The sequence below is a fragment of the Mus pahari genome, chromosome 16 (genome assembly GCF_900095145.1).
Source record: "Mus pahari chromosome 16, PAHARI_EIJ_v1.1, whole genome shotgun sequence".
NCBI classification, from domain to species: Eukaryota; Metazoa; Chordata; class Mammalia; order Rodentia; family Muridae; genus Mus; species Mus pahari.
The window spans coordinates 22,496,162-22,518,432 of NC_034605.1; the positions used below are offsets into that span (position 1 = coordinate 22,496,162).

General features: G+C 41.8%; 1 protein-coding gene across 1 annotated transcript in view; it reads left to right on the forward strand.

Moving 5' to 3' along the window:
* Positions 1-21,941, forward strand: part of Amph (amphiphysin) — a 191,289-nt gene extending 169,348 nt beyond the window's left edge. The window contains exons 18-21 of the mRNA XM_021215366.2: positions 8,148-8,354; positions 10,590-10,856; positions 13,428-13,529; positions 20,755-21,941. Coding sequence (XP_021071025.1) covers positions 8,148-8,354; positions 10,590-10,856; positions 13,428-13,529; positions 20,755-20,862 — 684 coding nt within the window. The 3' untranslated portion in view covers positions 20,863-21,941. The remainder of the gene's footprint in view (positions 1-8,147; positions 8,355-10,589; positions 10,857-13,427; positions 13,530-20,754) is intronic.
* Positions 21,942-22,271: the final 330 nt, after the last annotated feature.

Consider the following 22,271-nt stretch of genomic DNA (forward strand, 5'->3'; position numbering starts at 1 on the left):
AAAAAAAAAAGGTAAAAAAGTAAAATTTAAAATTCATAAAATGCCATATCTTACAGCCTGTTAAGAGCTCTGGCTACAGCCTCATTTAAGGGGCAGTGAGGTAAAGGCAGTTATGGTCTGTGGCTGGGACTCTCACTGCTTTGATCCCTTTACTAATTTCCTCTGTAAGTTTATACAGCCAGCTCCAAGGAGAACTAGCAGCACACCTCCAACCCTACCTTCAGCACTCCTTTGTTCTATCCCATTTCTTCATCTGGACAATGAGAACACAGAGCTCCAGGGAACTTCCACCTTTGGGATGACATTAATCCTTAGCTAGTGAACATAACTGAAATATTCTTGTTTGTATTGCAATGGAGAAATCCAGCAAAGAGCAGAAGGCCTTTTGCACTTTCCCATTCTCTACATAACTTTCTAAACAGTGATATCTAGAAGGTAACTGTCAAAAGTAATGTAGAAAAGTTCTACCCAGTTGTTCTAGTTTCATTCTACTGTGACCACAGGGACCTGAGGAAGAAAAGGATTTATTTGACTCAGCTTTCCATGTCACCATTTGTCATTGAGGGAAGTCAGAGCAGAAGCTAAAGGCAAAAACTTGAGGGAGAAACCATGGAGGAACACTGCCTGCTGGCCTGTTTGTTCAACTTTATGCTTAGCTACCTCTCTTATGCAGTCTGGGACCATCTGTTTAGGGAATGGTACTGCCCACAGTAGACTCATTACTCTTTCATCAATTAACAATCAAGACAGTGCCTCCACAGACATGTCAAAAGGCCAATTTGATCCAGGCACTTCTTCAGTTATGGCTTTTCTCTAAGCTGTGTCAAGTTGACAATCAAAGCTAATTAGGACACCAACTAACCTCTTCCTGATTTCTGTTTGTTGCAAAATCTGCTGTTGATGAGGAGAGACATTGTGATATGATTGCTAGTTCCCCAATAGTACAGAAAATAGGAAAAGTTACTTAAAAGATGGTATTCCAAGTGTATAAGGGATGACCTCATGGCACAATGGTAGCACATCTGACTCTAAGTGCATAAGGATGCATATCAATTGTTTGAAAGCATACTTAGAGACTTCTTCAAACATTGCTGGCTTGAGATCTAGCAATGGATGCCTGCAGGCCGTGCTCAAATTCTAAGGATTGCTGGAGAACTCTCTAATTTAGATGTTTATCTTCTTGGGTACAGATTGGTTTGACAAAAAGCATAGAACTTGGACAGACAGTTCTAAACCTGTTCACTACTGGAGCAGCTTCCTTGAGCTCTTTTCATCTTCGTTAACTCCCAGGAAATGGGAATCAGCTATAGTAGAGATGTTAACAGACTCATATGCAATAAACACAAACCTTCTGTGAGAATGGTGCAGTCACGGTCAAAGCCAGCTTCTTACCCAAGCTACAGGATGGACGAATAATAAAAATGACAGCAACAGTCTTTCTGTGCATCAGGACAAGAGTCTGAGGCTTTGATAATGAACATATCAAAGCCCCCTGGCCTCCAAGTTCTCCCCTCAGTCCCTACCTGGTATACCTTGTCCCCAACTCTGAACTTCGCAGCCCAGGGGCTGAGCTGCCCTTCCGCAGAGGCTTTTTTTTCCTGTATAATACCGACATTTTGGTCTCTTCCTCTCTTCTTTTGTGAGCATACCCCCTTCTCTCTTTCTTTCTTCCCACCTCTTCCTCATGGTGACTTCCCTGGCTGTGGTCCTTGGGGCCAGTGAACTTGCCCACGGGAGAGCAGCTTCCCAATAAACCTGCCTTTAGTCCAATCTAATCTGGTTTAAATTAGCTCAACTCACAGATGGAGAGAAATAACCTATCAGCGACAACTTGATAAATTCCAGCTTTGGTTGGTTTCTACTGCTGTGATAAACACTGTAGCCAAAGCATCCGGGGAAAGGGGGTTTGTTTGATTTACATATCGCACTCACAGTCCATCATTGAGGGAAGTCAAGGCAGGACCTCAATTGGGGCAGGGACCTGCAGGCAGAAGCTAAAGCAGAGGCCACGGAGGAGTGCTGCTTGCTTGCTTGCTTCCTATGACTTGCTCAGCTTGATTCTTTGTATAACCTAGAACCACCACCCAGAGTGTTCTTGGCACTCCTACATCAGTCAGTAATCAAGAAAATAACCTGAAAGGGCATCTGGATTCCCCAGATGGGATGAAAAGTGGAAAAACAACAACAAAACCAACCAAACAAATAAGAAAAATCAAAAACCATTTCTAACATTCGGGAGGTGTTGAGACATCACTGAATTTGAAGTAACTAATTAAGATAGAAACAGTTTAAAAGCTACATAGGACATATAAATTAACACAAAAGAAGGAAGGGATTGCTTACAAGATAATGTTTCATTTTAGATAACAGATTACAAAAGTATTCTTCAAAATACAGGGAGAAAACTTTTAAGCTGTCTTCTAGCAGTGCAATTCAAGATGACATCGTTGAGAGCAAAAGAGTCATTATATGTTAGATGTACGGGATGTAAGAATGGACTTTAAGGGAAGAAAAATGCAATGTTAGAATTAAGATTTGAGTGGTACAGATGAGGGGAAATTTTGTAGAGAAGTGATTAATGATAAGAGCAGGCACTGAGGATCTCCCATCACAGAAAGAAAGTTTAGCGAAGGTAACAAATTGGAAGGCCAAAAGGAAAGGTTCAACTCCTGGACCATTGCTGATCCTCAAGACGAGGCATGTCATGTTGAATGGAAGTTTCTGAATTGAAAGAACCCTTGAGGGTAGATTATAAGAAATCACAATTGGTAGGAGACAATTTCTCTCAAGTGGGTGTATGTAAGATTATCTATGTGATAAGTATATTATTTGTAGATATGATGATGAAGACATGAGACTATTTACAGAAAGAAAAGAGAATAAAGGAGATGGAGGAGAATAGGAAGGTAAATATGCAAATATGATCCAAGTAATGATATACCTATAAAAATATCTGTAAGATCCATTACTACATACAATAAATATATTCTATCAAACCATCATACAACAGCAAACCTAATGACAGTAATATCTAAATATATTGTTAAAATTTTAATTTGAAGCTTTAAAAGTCCTGCAAGTAAATAACAGTGAGGCCTGCTTCACACTTACCTTTCTCAAAACAAGGTCATAAGTTACTAGAACAGTCCAGCGCTTCCATGCATATTGTAGCATCACCTCCAAGTCAGTAACTGACCATTACGAAGAGAGCAAACGACATTATCAAAAACATAGTGATATGAAATATCCAGAAGAACTGTGAACAAGTTTATGAAAATATATTGCCACTGCCTCTCACATGGATCATATAAACATGAGTAAGTGAAGAAATAACTTATTTGCAAGGTAGATATTTGATGTCTACTGTACAGTTCTTTTCAGTTTTCTATTTGAAAGTTTTCATAATGAAATAGTATATAAACCAGTGTCTCCAATCTCACCAGAGATATCATAAATAAAAAGAACAGTTTAGAATTTAAATGGATAGTGTTTATGGTTACTCAGAAGCCCAACAGATCTTTCTCACAGTGTATAACATTAAAACTAGAAACCTACAAGTAGTCAGTGTTATCAGAATTGCTGTATAAATGATTAAATACAAAAGCAATAAAAGTTTTATATACCTTTGATGTAAATTTTAAAATGAGCATGATTGATCTTTTACTTAAATAAAATCCTTGGATGATTATAAAATTAGGAAAAATAAATTTATCAAAATTCTACTCTAACATACTTTCATTAGTTTTTAAGCTCATGGCATCTTCTTTAAATAAGATGTGTGTGTGTGTGTGTGTGTGTATGTGTGTGTGTGCGTGTGTGGTTTTACTTACACATACACACACACAAGATCTATACTTAGTTGAAGAAGAATTAAATTATTAAATTATGTGCATATCTACAATTATTAAAATTATTACTACATATAAAAATGCTAAATAATTGGTAAGCTGCTTCTCAGGTATTGTTTGGAGTTATTGTTACTCAGTAGAGGAATAAATGATCAAAACAGTGAATGGCCTAGCTTCACTGATTACAAAGTCTCCTGCAGCTTCCACCTTGGGAGATCTCAGCCTTTGCCAACTGGTTCTATGACCTCATTGTGTTTCCCCTCTTTCAAGACTTGATAACTCTGTGCTTGCTATAGTATATTCCTGTAATTCTACTCCCAAGTTTTGCTAACGTGGCTACTCGTATTTAGAAGATTCTGACAGAAATGTCATAACTTTTCCTCCAACAGAGAATATAAGATGATAAAGCAGATTAGCAAGTAGTGTTTCTGGTGTAATTGGTGGCTGCCTCTCACCACCTCCAAGAAGGCTTCTGCACTGTTAGTGTGTTTTGCCTATGCTGGCTAGCAGCATTAGTTATTATAGCTTGTGGACTTCATTATCAGAGGAGCAACCAGGTGCCTGAGGACAGGGTAGAACTCTTTCAGCTTTTGATTTTTGTTTTTTGATTTTTTTAAAAAAAAATTAGATATTCTCCGTCAGGAAAAATAAAACACCTTAGACAATGAATAGCATAGTCCTGGCACAATGTAGTACTGTTGTTCATCTGAACACAGCATAGTTCCTTCAGCAGTTTCTACGATCCAGTCTTCCTGGATAATGCTTTGTGCAATGAGCTACGATATCCGCTGCAGCAATCAAAGCATAGCACAGGATTGTCTTTTTGTATCTACAAAAAAGCTAGCCATTTGGGATGAATAAAAACAGTGAAAGAGGAACAATGTTAGGGTCAAAACCTTTCCAGTCCTTCCCTGATTTAATCTAGTGCTAACACCTACTTTGAGTGGGTTCCTAATTTTTCTTGTGCTTTTGTGTTGTTCTATTACAGTAAATATGGAGTAGGAAAATTTTGTTAAGAGGAAAAATCTGAAGAGCAGTGATTGTAGTATTTTAAAGTGTAACATCAAAATGCTAATTGAATATGGCTAGAGAATTGAAAATCCATTCCTAATCATGCAAAGAACTTAGAAGAGCTCTTTTACTTTCATTTTCTGAGTAGGTCACTCTGTTATGCATGTCTTCTTCCTCAGGCGTCAGAATTAGCACCCGTCTTCAGCACTGTTCACTCCAGGGTCTGGGTGACTTATATTTGTCACCATCTTATCAGCCCTTTCCTACATACTAGGTTCCTTTCATGTGACAGAGCCATCTGCTGGCGTCTGGTGTCACTGCAGTGTTGGAGTCAACCAGAAGATTCTGTCAACATCCGTTCCCATTACTTAGCCAAAGGAGAGCTATGATGTATAGCATATCTTGAGATAGTAAAATAGGATACAACCCACTCAGAGACATACAGAAAATGATTATGCATAAGCTAAAGATTCTATTTGCATCAAATGAGTTTTAAAATTACCTTTGGTGTTTCTGTTGAGAAGGTGGTTAAGAGTGCTTGCTGTCTTTCCAGAGGACTCAAGTGCAGTTTCTAGCACCCAGCTGGGTGCTTCATATCCACCTGTAATTCCAGCTCCAGGAGATTTGAGGCCCTTTTTCTGACCTCCACAGAACTCTGCATGCATGTGTACATAAAGACACAATCACACACACACACACACACACACACACACACACACACACAGAGAGAGAGAGAGAGAGAGAGAGAGAGAGAGAAGTAAAATAAAATAAATCTTAAAAAAACATAAAATTAACTTTAGCAATGCCATCAATATTCCATAAAATTAATATTTTTTTCTAAAGAAATCACATTAATTCACTTAAAACAGTACCAATTACTAATGAATGATATGTGCTGCTTAGAACATATATGCATGAAAGAATTTATGTAAGAGGAGGTACATATTATGAAATTAAAATGCTTGCTTTTTCATCTATCTGTGTGTGTGTGTGTATGTATGTGTGTGTGTGTGTGTGTGTGTGTGTGTGTGTGTGTGTGGTTTGCCATTCTGTCCGCATGTATTTAGAGTCTATTTTGTTCATAGATATCAAACTATTGAAACTATTTCGCTGGTCATAGGTGTAGTTCTGTTCAAGACAGATGAAAAGCAAAAATAGATTTATGAGTAAACAGTGTGTCTTCCTCATTCAAGTCACTTCATTTATATCATATGTATGAGTAGTTCCCTATATGGAAGAAAACTTGGTAGGTCTTTAATATCCTAGAGAAAGACTACCCTGGCTTGCCTCTACCCCTCCCTCCCTCCCTCCCTCCCTCCCTCCCTCCCTCCCTCCCTTCCTTTTATTACAATACCTGGCACTAAAACTAGGGCCTCAGCTCGGAGCTTTGTACCACTGAGCTCCATCCCAGGCTAAAATTGCTGATTTCACCAACAAATAAGTCAATGAACAATAGCTTGCTCTTCTTCTCAGGATTGAGATGCCTTCCTAAGTGGTCACAAAATTATACTTCTCTTGGCAACAGTGACAAAAACACCTATATAGATCATTGTTTACTTAAAATGAAAATGGTATTCTCTTACATTTTTAATTTATTTTTGTTGTCGGTCTTTTCAGTTATTCACCGAAACACAGATCTTCATATAACTTTAACTCATTTCAATTAAGTATCAGCATCTAAAATCCATTTCAATTAGTATCAGCTGCAGTTCACACAAGAGGATCACTTTTCTGAATCCATGGATTTAATAACAGAGTAAGAATAAAGGAATAAGGTCACTGTCTGCATTTGCATAATAGGAGATTCTCACATGAGACATGGACATTTCTATGACTATGAGTGACAGTTCATAATGTATCCAATGATATAGCTTTTATCCCCAAGGTAAAAAATAATGATATTTAGAAAAAGTGCTTCATAGAAGATATTGTATAATGTTTTATTTATTTTTATGTGCTTTGGTGTTTCTCCTGTTTGTATGTCTTTATGAGGGTCTCAGATCTTGCAGCTAGAGGCAGTTGTGAGCTCCCATGTGGGTGCTGGGAACTGAATCTGAGTCCTCTGGAAGAGCAGTCTCTTAACTGCTGAGCCATCTCTCCAGCCACATATGGAAGACTGTTTTAAGAAATATAGTAGCTGTGACTTCGAGGCCGAGGAAAGGACTTAGAGAATACCATGCTGAGTGTCTGCGTGAGGTCACATTCCCGTGCCACGTTCGTGGTGCCCATGAACACTGCTATTCTCCACCACCTACTTCAGAAGTCAGGGTTGGAGAGCCAATGCCTGCAAGAGTATGGCTCTCCTGGCTTAGTACAGTGAACCGCGCAGAGCTGATTCAGTAAAGGAAAGCACCAGCTGATGCTAACCCCATCAGAAAGCTAGACCAATGCTTACAATGTGTGTCCTGGGTATACTATATAAACTCAGACTTAACATTCTATCTCAGTAGCCCTTTTTATTCTACCTTCTCGAATCAGGTCTGCTATGCCGATATTACTAGAGTCCTATTAAAGGTTAGATTCTAAACCAGTTTGTCCAAATTTAAAACTTGTGATGATGCCCCCTTTATTTCATCAGCACATGTTTTAAATACTACTGAAAACTTTTTCAATTTTGCTTCCTTTAGTAAAGACTCAAAGTCTGATTGTGCTATTCTGCTAGCCAGCAGATGGCTCCATGGAGATTTATGTATTGCTGATCCCCTCATCCCCCAGTGTTCTTTTGGGGGGGAACCCTACCTTCACTCCCGTTACCTGAAGGTGATTCAGCTGTGAAGCCTTATCCACATAGATGTGGAGAACCTAACAAAGTACAGCCATCCTGATTGTGACTACATGATGGGGCATCATCACACTGTGGTCTTTCTCCATGAGCCAGGCCTTACAGGAACCCAGTTCCCTTCAGTGTTGTAACAGGTGCTCCCTAAAGCTCAATCCACTGCAGTCTGCTTTCATGCAACAACAACAATAACAACAAACACAATAGCTTATTGAGGAAGATTCACCCACCAGTATCCTCTAAAGAATGGTATATGTCGCTTGTTTCAATGCCATCCACCATACGTGGCTGCAGGGAAAACCAAGGGAGGCAGAATCCATATCCTTGGATGCTTTGAGGAAGAATGAGCTCTGCTCTGAGTAAGCAGTTTCCCTGACTCCTGGAATTTTGTTTATGGCTAAGCAGCTCAGTGCTAGGGCTTTAGCAATTAGGGAAGAATGATGGAGTGGGCCGGAGGCCCTGTGAAGGCTCTGGAGACACAGGCATAGTAACTTCCCTCTACCTTACAGATCCCTCCCGCAACTGATACTGGTGAGACTGTGGTAACTGCAGTGCCAGCTGAGGGGGCCCCAGTGGAGGAAGCGGAGGCAGAGAAGGCAGCCCTCCCTGCTGGAGAAGGAGAAAGTCCAGAGGGAGCCAAAATTGATGGGGAAAGCACAGAGCTTGCAATCAGTGAGAGCCCTCAACCAGCGGAGCCTGAAGTGGGTGCTCCTCAGGTAAGGGTTCCTTGAAGAACTTCTAAGAAGAGCGCTGTTTAGTGGGGGTCTTTTCTACTGGACTGGGCAGTAGCTGTCTGTGTGGACTTCCTACACCTGTGGCCGAAGCACAGAAGGAGAAAGAAGCTTCAGTCATGATAGAAGCAATAAAGCACAGATGAGTGTAGCCGTCCGGTGGCCATGGATGAACTGGGTTACCTGAAAGGGGAGCTGGAAATGAAAAAGGATAGGGTGCACCAAGACAAAGTTCTGATCTAGACTCAAAGTTTAATATTCAGCACTGTGTTTATATAGGGAAAGCCCACAGACCTCCCCTCCCATCCTTTGTTTCAGCTGGATTGAGTTGCAAAACAAGCTCAACAGGTGGTCCACTCCTCACACCCCCTGTAGGAAATTGCAAATTCAATGAGACCAGATGACTGAAGCTTGGTTGTAAAGCCTTTGTGGGTTTGTTTAGCCTACTCAAGGCTGGGGGAAGGGCACAGATGAGGAGTGTCTGGGTTTCTATTGCTGTGAACAGACACTATGACCACAGCTACTCTTGTAAAGGAAAGCATTTAATTGGGGCTGGCTTATAGTTTTGAGGTTTAGTCCATTACAGCTGTGGTGGGAAGCCTGGTGCCATGTGACAGGAAAGGAGCTGGGGAGGGAGCTGAGAGTTCTACTTCTGGGCCCACAGGCAGCAGAGACAGTGTGCCTCTATGCCTGGCTTGAGCTTCTGAAACCTCTAAGTCCACCCCCCACCCCAGTGACACATTTCCTCCAAAGGTCACATGATGCCACTCTTTATGAGTCCATGGGGGCCATTCTTATTCAGACCACCACAATGAGAAAACCCATAATGGAGAAAGGAAGGAAGAGTGTGATAAAAATGATAAGAGTTATTTGAGTGATAAATGCCCTCCAAAGCCTTTGCTGGCAACTCAGTATAAGTAGTGTCTCAGAGTTACTATTCTCACTACTTTATGTTTATCATTATTAGAGCATCTCAGATGCCCGAGAGGGCTTCTCTCATCGAAGCTCTTCCGAGTTTTCAAGGAAACAGTCAGATGAGCACACACAGGAAGTTAGAGTGGTTCTGACTTCTGTTCCCCTGCGGCAATCAAAGTATGTGCCAGGCCACATGGGCGATCACGAACGACCATCACAAAGGGTGACAGCAACAGGAAATTCTCCCTTGAATTTTCTTTTCAGGATAGCCTCCTACCCACTCAGGGCATGTAGAGCCCTAAATTTTAAAAAATTCCCCAAAACCTGTTCCCTAGATCATTAGGAATGTGGCTAGTAAAGAGCCTTTGTTCTTTTAGGGCAGCTGAAGGTCTTCTGTTCCTCCACCCGACAGCTAGCTAGGCAATTATCTCAGTTGCCCCAGCCAGGCACCCATCTTCCTATGTTTGAGACTGAAAGAAAATTCAAAGGCTCAAGGCCGAACACTGCAAAAAGACATAGTCCAGACTTTACGGAGCCCACCCGGCCGAAGATAAGGGAAAGGAGTGCCGGAGCCAGCTGGGGCTGTCAAGGTTAGCTCATAAACTCTGCCAAGGAGGCATCTCACCCCGGTTCACTCAGGGTCACACACTGACCAGAGGTGCCCCAGACTAGGCCCCTGGCCTCTGGAATTCTGCCACTCTGGCTGGCTGTACTATCTTGTTGCATTGTATGTTCAAATGAGCCAATCACTTGTGGCTGCACCAACTCTCCTGCCCCCCCCCCAATCCTAACCCTATAAGAACCCCTTACTTCTGAGGGACTGGGTCGACTCCTCTGTCTCCTGCGTGAGATACGAGTCGGCCCGAGGCCTCGTTAAATAAAAGTACCTCATGTAAATTACAGCAAGGTGTGTAAAAGGTGTATCTCGAATTTCTGGGGACCCAAGAGAGTTCCGGACCAGAGGGAGTTCCTCCTTTCGGGGTCTTACAGGCAGACCCTCTCCCTTTTCAGCCTCACACCGCTCTGGAATTGCTCATAGGACCCTCCCATTTTCCAAGAGTGTGTCTGCTCAAGGACCAAGATAGGATTCCCACTAATTGTTTGGTACTCAAGAGAGACAGTGAAAAAGTCAGGACAAACACAAGGCGTAGGTCTACAGTCGGCAAACTTAGTGGGCTCGGAACTGTGGGTTAGTGGGACAGAGAACGTGGGTGGCTGTGAGAAGCCACTGACCTATCATTTGGGAAATGATAGTACACCTATCATTTCCCAGGCCATGACACTGTCCACTTCTCTACCCGCTAGGAGAAGGTCATCCCTTCTGTCGTCATTGAGCCAGCCTCCAACCACGAAGGGGAAGGAGAACACCAAGAAACTGCTATGGGTACTGAACCAAGGGAGGCCGCTGAGGATGTGGCTGCCCGGGGCTCAGCGGGTGAGAAGCAGGAAGTTGCTACAGAGCCCACGCCTATGGATTCTCAGGCTGCTCTGCCTGCAACTGCAGGTGCTGTGGATGCCTCGCTGTCTGCAGGGGACGCCACTCAGGAACTGCCTCCTGGCTTTCTCTACAAGGTCTTTGTATTGTCACTTCAGGGTCATTGTCACTTGAGTTTTCTTTGCACCCACATTCTGGTTTTCCAGTGTGTGGATTCTGTTGTCGTCATCGTTTTTGTGTTGTTGTTGTTGTTTTTGTTTTTGTTTTGTTGTTGTTTTGTTTTTTTTCAAATCTGCTTTCCCTTTACCCTGACTTCTCCTGGGAAAATGACCCCAAGTACGTGTTTAGGGCAAACAAGATCTACGGTAGTACCTTCCCATGCCTCCTTCAGAGCTGCGTCTGTTTAGCCTGGCTCAGACCAGACCTTTCAAGTCACATTATGTTTCGTAAGGAATTGTCAAACAGGCAGGACACAGAGTCATCCAGTCCAGATGCAGAATAAGGGATCAACAAATAGTCCAAAAACAAGTGTCTAAAGGCACTGTGGGCCTTCTGTGTAAAGGGAGAAAAAAAACAAGCCTCCATCCCCGGGAAGAAAGATTTTCTGGCCAGAGACTAAAAGCCTCCTTATCCCTCAACAAAACAACAATAGTAATTGCCCAGAAATGCCATTTATAGCCCAGTGGTGTGACAGATAAGGTCCTCAGAAGAATCTGATTAGAAACTGTAAGCATTGTATAATTTGATACTGTATTTCAAAACACAGCCCTTGTTTTGCTTGGTTGGTTCTTTGTTTTGCTGTCCTGAGAGCAAACTCGAGAGTTTTATACATGCTAACCAAACAAACACTCTGCTCCTTTGCTTCAAACCTTTGTCCTTTTAAATTTAGAGACAGGGCCTTGCTAATTTTGATAGGCAGGTCTTCACCGTGTGAACTTAGGCTTTAGCGTCCCAGACATCTGGGCGATGGGCACAGACCACGAGCCTGGATGCCTATTTTTCTTTTTAAAAAACATATGCATATAAAATTTATATTCGTAAGAATAGGATTGAATATCTCTATCCATTCTCTTTGTCCCTTCTTTAGAAAGAAACTGCTACTTTGTACTGGAGAGCATGGGTATAATAAAGGGATTAATGTGGGCAAAATAATTGAACATACAGGTTAACGTTAGGACTACAAACCTGGTTAGTTGTTTAAGCAGTGCACATAAAACCCAGAAAATTTGTGCTAGGCAAGGCTGGGGCACGAAGGGCCCATGCTTAGATTGCCAATCACTGCAGCGTGACCCAAGGTGCACTTCTCAACCCTTGCCTGGACTTCTGCTCTCATGAATTAATTTTTGGATAACAGTCAGTTATAGCTCTGATAGTTTTTATTCTATACAGAAAATACATATTTTCAAGGTAGGTTGCTTCATCTTGAATGTGCAGGTGTTTGTAAGGAATCCACCAGGAGAAATAAAACTGGTCAGGACGAGACAATCTCTCAAGCTGAGGGATGGGTATTGTATGTGTTAGCCTTTCCGCTTTTCCCATAATATCTAAGAATAAATAAACAAATAAATAAATAAGTAAAAATAAAGTGCAAAGGAAAAGCAGGCTGCTATGGAATAATCTGATAAGATAGAAAAGGGTGAAATGTATTTTTAAAAGGCCATTTGTATAATTAAATACTAATTCTTATATAACATGCAAGTGTGGTTTGCCTGTTTTTTTCATTATTTAACAAAATAGCTTTTTAGCTTAGCATGTTTAGCTCAACGTAAACAGTCATCAGTGACAGTAAATAGCTAATGAAAACTAACAAGCTAAAGTTTCAGCTATTGTATATTGCATTGAATTAATAAATACAGATACAACTGGCCTCGAACAAGTCAGTAAGAAGCACGGGTGTTAAGGGAACACAAAGCAGTATTCCCAAAAGTGTTTTGAAGCTTTCTCCTCCCCTTGGAGATTGTATTAACCTGTTTCAGGATATTAAATTTATATTATGATATGAAAATGCTGGATTCTAGGTCTTTAGAAAGACAAGTGATCTATTTAGCCTACAATGGGAGGCTCAAAGGACACTGTCAGCAGCTCTGCTCCCATTGCTTGTAGATGCTATCTTGCGAGAAGGAAAGGTCACATGACACAGAAAGCCAGAGTAAAGAAAATCTCCTCATTTTCTTCTTGGAGAATAACCAGGGTCCTATGAGAAACCCGCTAATTCTTTTGAATGTATCACCTCAGCGGTCCTTGTCCTGATGTTCTCCATGCCTCTTACTACATATACCCACAAATGAACCTCTGCTGCAGACCACACCCCATCCAAGGCAGGATTGCAATAAGTATCTTCATCCTATGTACTCAGAGAAGCTTCTAGCAGTGTCTGCGTAATCTTATTTGGAAATATGATGTTCTCCTTGCCTGCCTGCCTTCCTTCCTTCCTTCCTTCCTTCCTTCCTTCCTTCCTTCCTTCCTTCCTTCCTTCCTTCTTTCCCTCCTTCCTTCCTTCCTTCCTTCCCTCCCTTTGCGCCTTTCTTTTTATTTTGAGGCAGGGTCTCACTACAGCCCTTGCTTGTCTGGGGCTCACTAGTTAGGCTTGAAGTCATGGCTAATATCCTGCCTCAGACTCTTGGACGTATGGGTACAGGAGTTGCAGGCAGAGTCACCACACTCAGCCTCTTTCTAAAATTAACAGATTCCCTTTCAATATGTTGCAGGTGGAAACCCTGCACGACTTCGAGGCAGCAAACTCTGATGAACTTACTCTCCAAAGAGGTGATGTGGTACTGGTGGTGCCTTCAGACTCAGAAGCCGACCAGGTAAAGTCAAGACTGGAGGGTGCCTTGGGCCATATTGGATCTTTCCAGGGACAGTTGGACAAGTGACTTCCTGAAGCATTTCTGTTTTCTAACATGCTGCTACCCAACTCTAAAAGATGCTAAGGACTTGCACATTCAGGACTCCATCAGCTGGTCTTTTGGGATACCCATTCCAAATGCCATTGACTGTCCCTTTCTGTACAATAGATGAGATGACCTTTTCTTGTCTTAAGATATCTTGCTGGGGATGCTATACTTCTTCTGACCTCAGGTTTTAGGAAATGTTGATGCCAGGCATGAACTAAATACCCTTTTCAGAAGGGGCTGACACTTGTGGTATGGTAACCCATGGAAAGAACCTGGAAAACTTTAAAGGGACGTAGAAATGTTTTCCATTTTGATGGGGTCTCACCCATGTAGCCTTAGTTAAGCCTTATTAAACTTTACAATCAACGGCTCTGCCTTTATACGACACAGAATTTAAATTATACCTCAATTGGGAAACACATCTCTTATCAGAATGATTGGATAATAAGGTGCTAGGAACTCCAAGATTGCTCCTATTCACAATTTGGGAGCTCCTGAAATGGTATGGAAAGCCTGTGTCAACAAACCTATGATTACTGACAAGAGCTATCACTCCCATAGTAATTTTAAAGAAACAGATGAATAAGTTTTCCCCTAAAAATAAAGTTTAAATGCACAGCTTTCAAAGTTAATATTTATATGCCATTACTTTGCCCCTTCTTTTGGTAATAGATTTAGCGATATAAATCAGCTAATGGCTAAACACCCAGATGCTATGCCTTTATAAGTGTCAGAAGTTAATTTAAAAAATAAAGTTCCAAATATTTTTTTTAAAAATTAAAGACAGATTTTAAGTGATATATCTATCAAATAAATAATGAAGTGAAAAATATTTCATACTACGGCTGGAGAGAAGGCTCAACAATTAAGAACACTGGCTGTTCTTCCACAGTGTTCAAATTTGATTCCTGGAACACATATAGTGGCTCACAACTGTATGTCCAATCTCAGGGAATCTAATACCCTCTTTTGGCCTGCAGAGATTGTACACATGTGGTGGATGCATAGGCATGCAGAGAGGCCTAACACCCATATACATAATAAATAAATAAATGAAATTTGACACATAGTTAAATATAAAGTGAAAACAAGGAGGTGATAAAAAGATAAATTTACAAATAAATGCAACCAATAGCACTCAAGGGACAAGAGTTATGGCCCATGTCTCTGTCCCAGCACTCAGGAGACAGATGCTGATAGGGTGGCTTAGAAGGTGGGGACTATTCTAAGCTATGTAGAAAAATCCATTCTCAAAACATGTACACACAGAGAGATACATTGATACACACACACACACACACACACACACACACACACACACATAACCCAAAAATCAGAAAAGCACAAAACATGCAAAACCTTACAATTAACAATAGTTAATAAGCCCTAAATTGATTCTTCGAATGGGCTAATAAAATTGTTATGTAGTTATGAAGCTATTTGTGGGTAAAAATTGATAAAGCAGAGAGTGACAATATAGGCAGATTCAGAAACATCTCTATGCAACTTAAAGCATTCACACTCTGTTTAATTAGTTACTTTTCTCATTGCTGTGACTTGAGGAGAAGCAACTCAAGCAAGGAGGGGCTTGTGGGGAATTGCAGCTCATGGTGGATGGCAGAGAAGATCTGACAGCAAGTGGCTCCATGGCAGTAGGCATGTCATCTGGGCCTCTTCGCTTCTTGGCAGACAAAGAGCAAAGAAAGGACATGTCAGGACTTCACCAGATTTCTCAGTTTCCATTTTGATTTACTTTAGATAACAACCATGGGACAGTGCTCTGTGCATTTGGGACAGACAGGTTTTATGCCCTCGGTTACCACTTGCAGGTAAAGCACTCATAGAAAAGTCCTAAAGCATGTCTCATGAAATGCTCTAGGCATTTATTAATTAATCTAATCAAGTTGGCAATAGTAAGTAGCCATGACAAGTATATTCCTTCTCAAATTGATAACCAAAACCATTATTGCAAAAGACAGTGTCACGCTCTTGATCCCTTTACCTCACAATGCAAATGCATCCAGTCCATTTCCAATGTCCCCAAAGTCTGAACAGTTCTAACATTGTTCAAAAGTCCAAGTCTGGAATCTCAACTGGGACTTGACAATCTCTTAACCATAAGGCCTCTGGAATCAAATAATGAAGGAAAGAAAGAGGAGGGGGGAGGGAAGGAGGGAGGAAGGAAGGAACAAAGGAAGGAAGGAAGGAACAAAGGAAGGAAGGAAGGAAGGAAGGAAGGAAGGGAGGGAGGGAGGAAGGATGAAAGACAACCATATTCACACTCAATCTCAGGAAGAAGGAATGTGGAGGTAGCGTAGCCAGGTGGAATCTCAGCAGACTAAGTGCATGGTCCTGTGACCCCATGTGTGGCATTGCAGCACATGGAGTTATCCTCGGTGCTCCAGTACACTTGGCTGTCCCCACCTCCTCCAGCACGACTTCCTCCAGGACAGTGCCCTCACCCTTCTGTAATCTTCACTAAATGAATGAAGCTTTTCTCGGCAGACATCTTTTTGCCTTCCCAATGTCCCACAAGATATTGCAACTTTGTCTTCACCTTCACAGCTTTCTGCATTGCCCTCTTAGAGCTCCATGCAGCAAATCTGATGCTGCTACACATTGGTAGACTCTGGCTTCTTGGACCCTATCAACTCACGGTGTAGCCTGGCTCCCTTGAACCACCATCACAGTAGGATCTTTGTGTCTGCAAAGCTGAATCTAGGAAACCACTAAGTGGTCCTTATTTGCCAGGATGCACTGGATGCGGTCTGCATTCAATTATTATATGACAAATGAAAAAATTCAAATAATTTTGTAATTTTACAAGCTGGAGTCTAATGACCCCAACAGTTCTCCTACTTCCCAGTAAAAAGTTCTGGGTCTTAACATTAATCATGCAAAACTTTTTAACAACCGTAACTGCTTTGCCCTTCTTTGTTATATTTATACAAATAACTGGTTCAAGCTTTTTTGCCTTGGGTTATTTACATACCCCAGTCTGAATATTATGATGTCTTAAAATGCCCTCTGCCAAACAACTTAGCCCATTAATTTTCAATTTTTATTTCAACACCACTCATTCTTTCGTGTCACAAGCAAAACACAGTCTGGTTCTTAAACAAGAGAGTCCCATTAGAGTCCTTGTTCCTCGCTGCAGCTTCATGGGTACAGACACGCTTTGCCTTGCACTTTTATCTAGTTTCCCAAAATCCCAACAGAATAGCCTGTTAGGCTGTGTGTACAGCATCCAAAGGCCTTTCTCACCCACTGATCCAAACTCTTCCACAGCTCTTCCAGAAAACAGTTCCAAATGTCTAGAAACCACACGGCCAGGTTGTCCCAGTCATACGGCCAGCCCTCAGCAACAATTTTCTGTATTAATTACCGTATTCATCTCTGTGGCCAAGTATCAAATAAGAACCAGGTTAAGAGAGGCAAAGACTTATTTGGTGTTTTAGTTAGTTTCCTTTGTCAGGAACAGACACCGTGACCATGGCAACTCTTCTCAAGTGCAACATTTAGTTGGGGCTGGCTTACAGATTCAGAGGTTTGGTCCGTTATCATTGTGGTGGGAAGCATGGCATTGTCCAAGCATATATGGTGCTAGAAAAGGAGCTGAGAGTTCTACATCTTAAACCACAGGTAGCAAGGAAACTGTGCTCATATAAGATCTCAAAGCTGGCCTCCACAGTGATACACTTCCTCAAACAAGGGCACCTCTGCTGTGATAAGGCTATACCTCCTACGGGCTAAGAATGCAAATACATGAGTCTGGTGGTGGGAGGGGCATCCCTATTCAAACCACCATGTTTGGGTTCATGGTTTGAGGAGATACAGGTCCATTGTCGCAGAGAAGGCATAGTGGCAGGTAGCTCTATTTTGATATGATTGTGAGGCTGAGCTTTCTCTCCCATTCATGTCTCATAAGAAGAATTTCCAATTCTATTATGTTCAAAGTTAACACCTAACAGCCTGACTTTTTAAATTGATATATATTTCACTGTGATAGTCGGGTTGGGGAATTTATAAGGATTCCTCTGCGGTTCTGTGTTTGTAAAGTGTATGCAGTGGCCATCCCAATTCCATGTCTCTGCCATCCTTCTATTTAGTCTCCATTTCCTTGCTGAGATGTCCCCTATACTGTCTCATAATCACTGTCTTTCAACTTAGATACTTGAACAAACTTATAATAACTAATTCAGTATTTCTAACTAATTGATTCAGTATTTCTAGCTGATTCCAAATATTTAGAAATCTGTACAACATCGGGGTATATTTCTATCCATTGCCTTTTGTTCACAGGACATATTTTTCTAATTTTGTCCTCAGGTCTGGTAACATTTTTATTTATACTGGACACAGCAAGTGTACAGTATACTGTAGGGAGCTGGATTCTGTTTTCTATACCTGGAGGTTATTTATTTTTGTTCCAACAGGCACTTAAATTACTAACTTATTACTCTAAATCTGTGGAAGACTTCTGCATTTTCTTAGAATATTTGCCTATAGACTTTTCATAAATTCTTAACCCTAGGACAATATTTCTACCTCTAAACCATAAGGTATTTTTAGGGGAATCGTCTATAGAAAGCCTGTAATGTAGTTTCTTGTCTATTCTCCTAACTTGGTTTGCAATTTTTTTTAATTATTGGATATTTTCTTTATTTACATTTCAAATGTTTCCCCCTTTTCAGGTCTCCCTTCAGAAGCCCCCTACCCCATCCCCCCTCCCCCTGCCTCTATGAGGGTGCTCTCCCACCCACCCACCCACCCACTCACCCACTCACCCACCCACTCCTGTCTTCCCACCCTGACATTCCCCGACACTGATACATTGTTTTTTAATACTCATTGTTATTTTAAACTTTATGTATGCATATGTGGCTGTGTGGGGATGTGTGCACACGATTCAGGTGCCTAGGTGAGCTGGCTGTCAAATGTCCTGGCCTGAACTACAGGTGGTTGTGGGCTGTCTGGTGTGGGTTCTAAGAACCAAACTCAGGTACTTGGACCCGAACTCCGGTGCTTACAAGCGTTCGCATTCTTAACCGCTGAGTCACCTCTCCAGTCCCACTCAGGATATAAACTCCAAACTCTCCCTTTATTGGCAGTGCTAAAACTCTCTTGCTGGTCTCAGATATTTTACTATTGTTTCTCCCCTAGTTCTTGAAATCTCATTTATAGATGCAACCCAGGATTTAAGGACAGTGTCTCTGTGTACTTGGGGAGTTCCCTCCTCCCAGAACCTCCTTGTCCACTCCTTGACACTTGTTCTTGTGTCCTCAAATTCTATATCCCGGCAGCATGCGGAATGAGGATAATCCTTGGGGGGAAAGCTCTATTAACCTGTTCTCATGCACAGCGATTCCCTACATGCATGGATTAAATATTCTCTGTTCACTTTTTTTGTCTTGGTGCCTTCCGCTAGCTCTGCACATGATTTATGTCCATCCCACTACATGCAGGCTTCATTTTATAATTATGTTTTAATCACAAACAGTTGCTGATGTACACATTCATATATGCACACACACATGCATAGCTAGTGCTTAGTCTGGGCAGAAGCATGTACTTAATACAAACTCTTCCACCACAATCGAAACTGGAGATTCTCCTCTATCACATATTTTAGGCAGTTAAAGTTTAATTTTCCTTAGCTAAAGATTTATATTGTCTAATATCCTTCACTTTACAGTTAAGGTTGTATTTCAGAGTAATGTGTTAGAATATATCTTCATTATGGCTTTGTGAACGCCGCTTCTTATCTTTCTGCTCTCTACTGAAATGATTTAAAACTGCCTAGCTCTATTTGGTCTCATTAGATTTTGGCTCACTGTAAATAGAATCCAATATTGGCTTGTGGGAGGGAAACTGACCTTTCCTATGCACACTAGAGGCTTGGGGGGATGTTTAGGTATCATCTCTTACTTTAGATATAATTGTCCTTCACATGTGTGACATCGTAATTTGAAGGATCAAATTTTCCTCATCAGCCAGACTATTATCGGTCAGTTTATTGGGGGCATTTTTTCCTTTGCTATTTTTTGGGGGGTGTCTTTTTTTCTCTCTCTTCAAAAATTGGCTTGTCTAAGTGCTCATATTTCTTCTCTTTCTAGAAGCACCAGTTTATAGTCTCTGATGATATCAAAGGGAATATATCCAGCCCTTTATTTAATTTCTGAGACCTCTTTTTTTATCAGATGTACTTGAACTTCATGGAGGACTGGCTCAGATTAAATCTGACCATCCATCTTTGCAAGTGGCTGCCTTTCCTGCCTTGGTTAACATAATAAAGCTAGACATTTCTCACTGTTATCCATGTAGTACGCGTCTGTGCGTGTTACCGCCCTCCAGAGCACAAAGAGCAGCCTGTAATTCTCAGTTATTGCAGTAGTCTTCCACTGTATAGGTGGCCATCTAAGGCACCCATATTTCTCTGACCTTTCCATGGCTAAAGGTCTTTATTTGCATGGTGGCACCTGTGAGAGAAACAAGGCTCATTTAGAAAGAACATGTGTCTCTGGCAAGAACACCACAGCCTCAACCCTGTAATGCACATGGACGAGAAACCTCAGGTGTCAACATTAGCAGCCACAGCAGTGTCAGGCGGCATTTGTCCAGCATTCACTAGTGGTGAGCCCTGTATTCGGTGCTTTGCTGAAGCTGTGTGGTGTGAACTGTGGGGCAGTGCTTTCCTATAAGAATCGGGCACCAGACATTTGGTGGCCATGTCAGCATTATTTTCTAACTTAAAAAGTTTAAAACGTTTGACCCTCCCTGCCACCAAGGAGCGTCCCCTCACTCTTTACTTAGTCCACTGTGAACCACAAGATAGTTGCTTGGATTCCTTGCATACCATAATTTCACGTGAAACAACTTATAACTCAGGTAATGCTAACTCAATAGGCTGTATACAAAATTAGAAGGTTAAAATTTACCTTCAGGTAAGTATGTACAATAATACATAACTTAAATTAGTAATTAAAAAAAAATGTTTAAATGACCCGAGATTTACAGTGTTTTGTAGTAGTGTGGCACCCTGAGGTCCCAGTACTAGCTGAATGGGTTACTGTGTAGGCTATTGGCGCTGTGCGCCCTGAAGTTTGCTGGACTCTGAAACACTGCCCTTGTCTTGCAGGATGCAGGCTGGTTGGTGGGGGTGAAGGAGTCAGACTGGCTTCAGTACAGAGACCTGGCCACATACAGAGGTCTCTTTCCAGAGAACTTCACACGGCGCCTGGAGTAGGGCTGCGGATGCTGCAGACGGGTCACGTGACTGGGTCCTTAAACCTTCACAGAATGCAGAGGAGTTCACTTTTGCTACTGCACTCTTAATGATTGACAGACTGGTGCCAGATGAGGCTTGGGGCGACTGATCCATAGAGCATGTACGCAAAAACTGTAAGAAGAGGGAGAAAATAGCGAATTAAGGCAAGAGTTCTTACTCTGTTCCCCGTGTTCATAGAGGTCTGTTTGTGCTTTGTCTAACGGTGAACACTGGTACTTGATTCTCCTCCCACCAAGTCTAAAGTAGCTTTCTCCAGACCAGACTTTGACTTCTTTGCCTCAAGTGTGTGGTGTCGAGTGGTTGCCCTGCAGATGTGATGAGTTATCCTGTAGTAAGACATCATCTTACTCCCTTGCCCGATTTGTGAGCACGTGCTCTTTCCCTTTCAAGTTTACTGCGTTTAAAACTAAACAGCTGCAAACGTTCTTAACAGTCTTTTCCAGTCACCTCTATATACATATGTACGGACAAACAGTCGCACAAGCTAGTTCCCATGCCTGCTGGACCTATGTGTATGCAGATGGCTACATATACATAGCTGATCCCTTCCCTTTCCACTGTAGCTCTTCGCCTCTAAGTGTCATTGATACATGCATTGCTCTTATTTGTTGGCATTACAGCTGCAGTTTTGCCTTGGGGCAAAACCACTCATCCCATTGCCAAAACAGTTGACAGTGTCTGTGTGTGTTGTGTGCAGTTTTCAGGATGATATAACAGATAGCGCGTCCACGCTGCTGCCCCTTTGGAAAGAGGAGGGCCTGGTTGTGTAGCTGCCCAGCTACTCAGTCCAGATAAATACACGGACCAGCAACTATGCAGTCATCATTCCTGCCTTTAGGTGATTGGCTGGACGAGGGGGCAAAAGAACCTATTTATAAAAGCTCCTATGTACTTCCACGTTCTATTTATGCAACTCATCTTCACAGATCATTCTAAAATGAACGAGGTTATGTATGCTGTACCACAAACCACCTGTAACAGTTGTGTTCTCAGTGCTGTGTCATTCCAAATAAACCTTTGGTAATCTCCAAGTTACACGGGTTCTTTTTCAAGAGTGTTTTGTTGTTGTTGTTTTCTTTTTCTTTTTGAAATCTTGTTCCAGTTGGACAAGCTACTTGAAGCTATTTATATTGGAGTTGTTATTTGTGCAGATGTGTGCCCGTTCCACCTCTGGGTTGTGCTCCGTGGCCCTGCCTCACTTCCCCATCCTTCCATCCCAGTCATTGCTGGTCACCGGTGCTTCCTGGGAGCCAGCAATTACTAGAGCACAAATAACAGCTGTGGGAGACCTCCTTCTAGTGCTGGCTGTGGACACTCAGTCTGTGAATCACTGGCAACCATAGATGTACAATCAGCCTCATGACAGC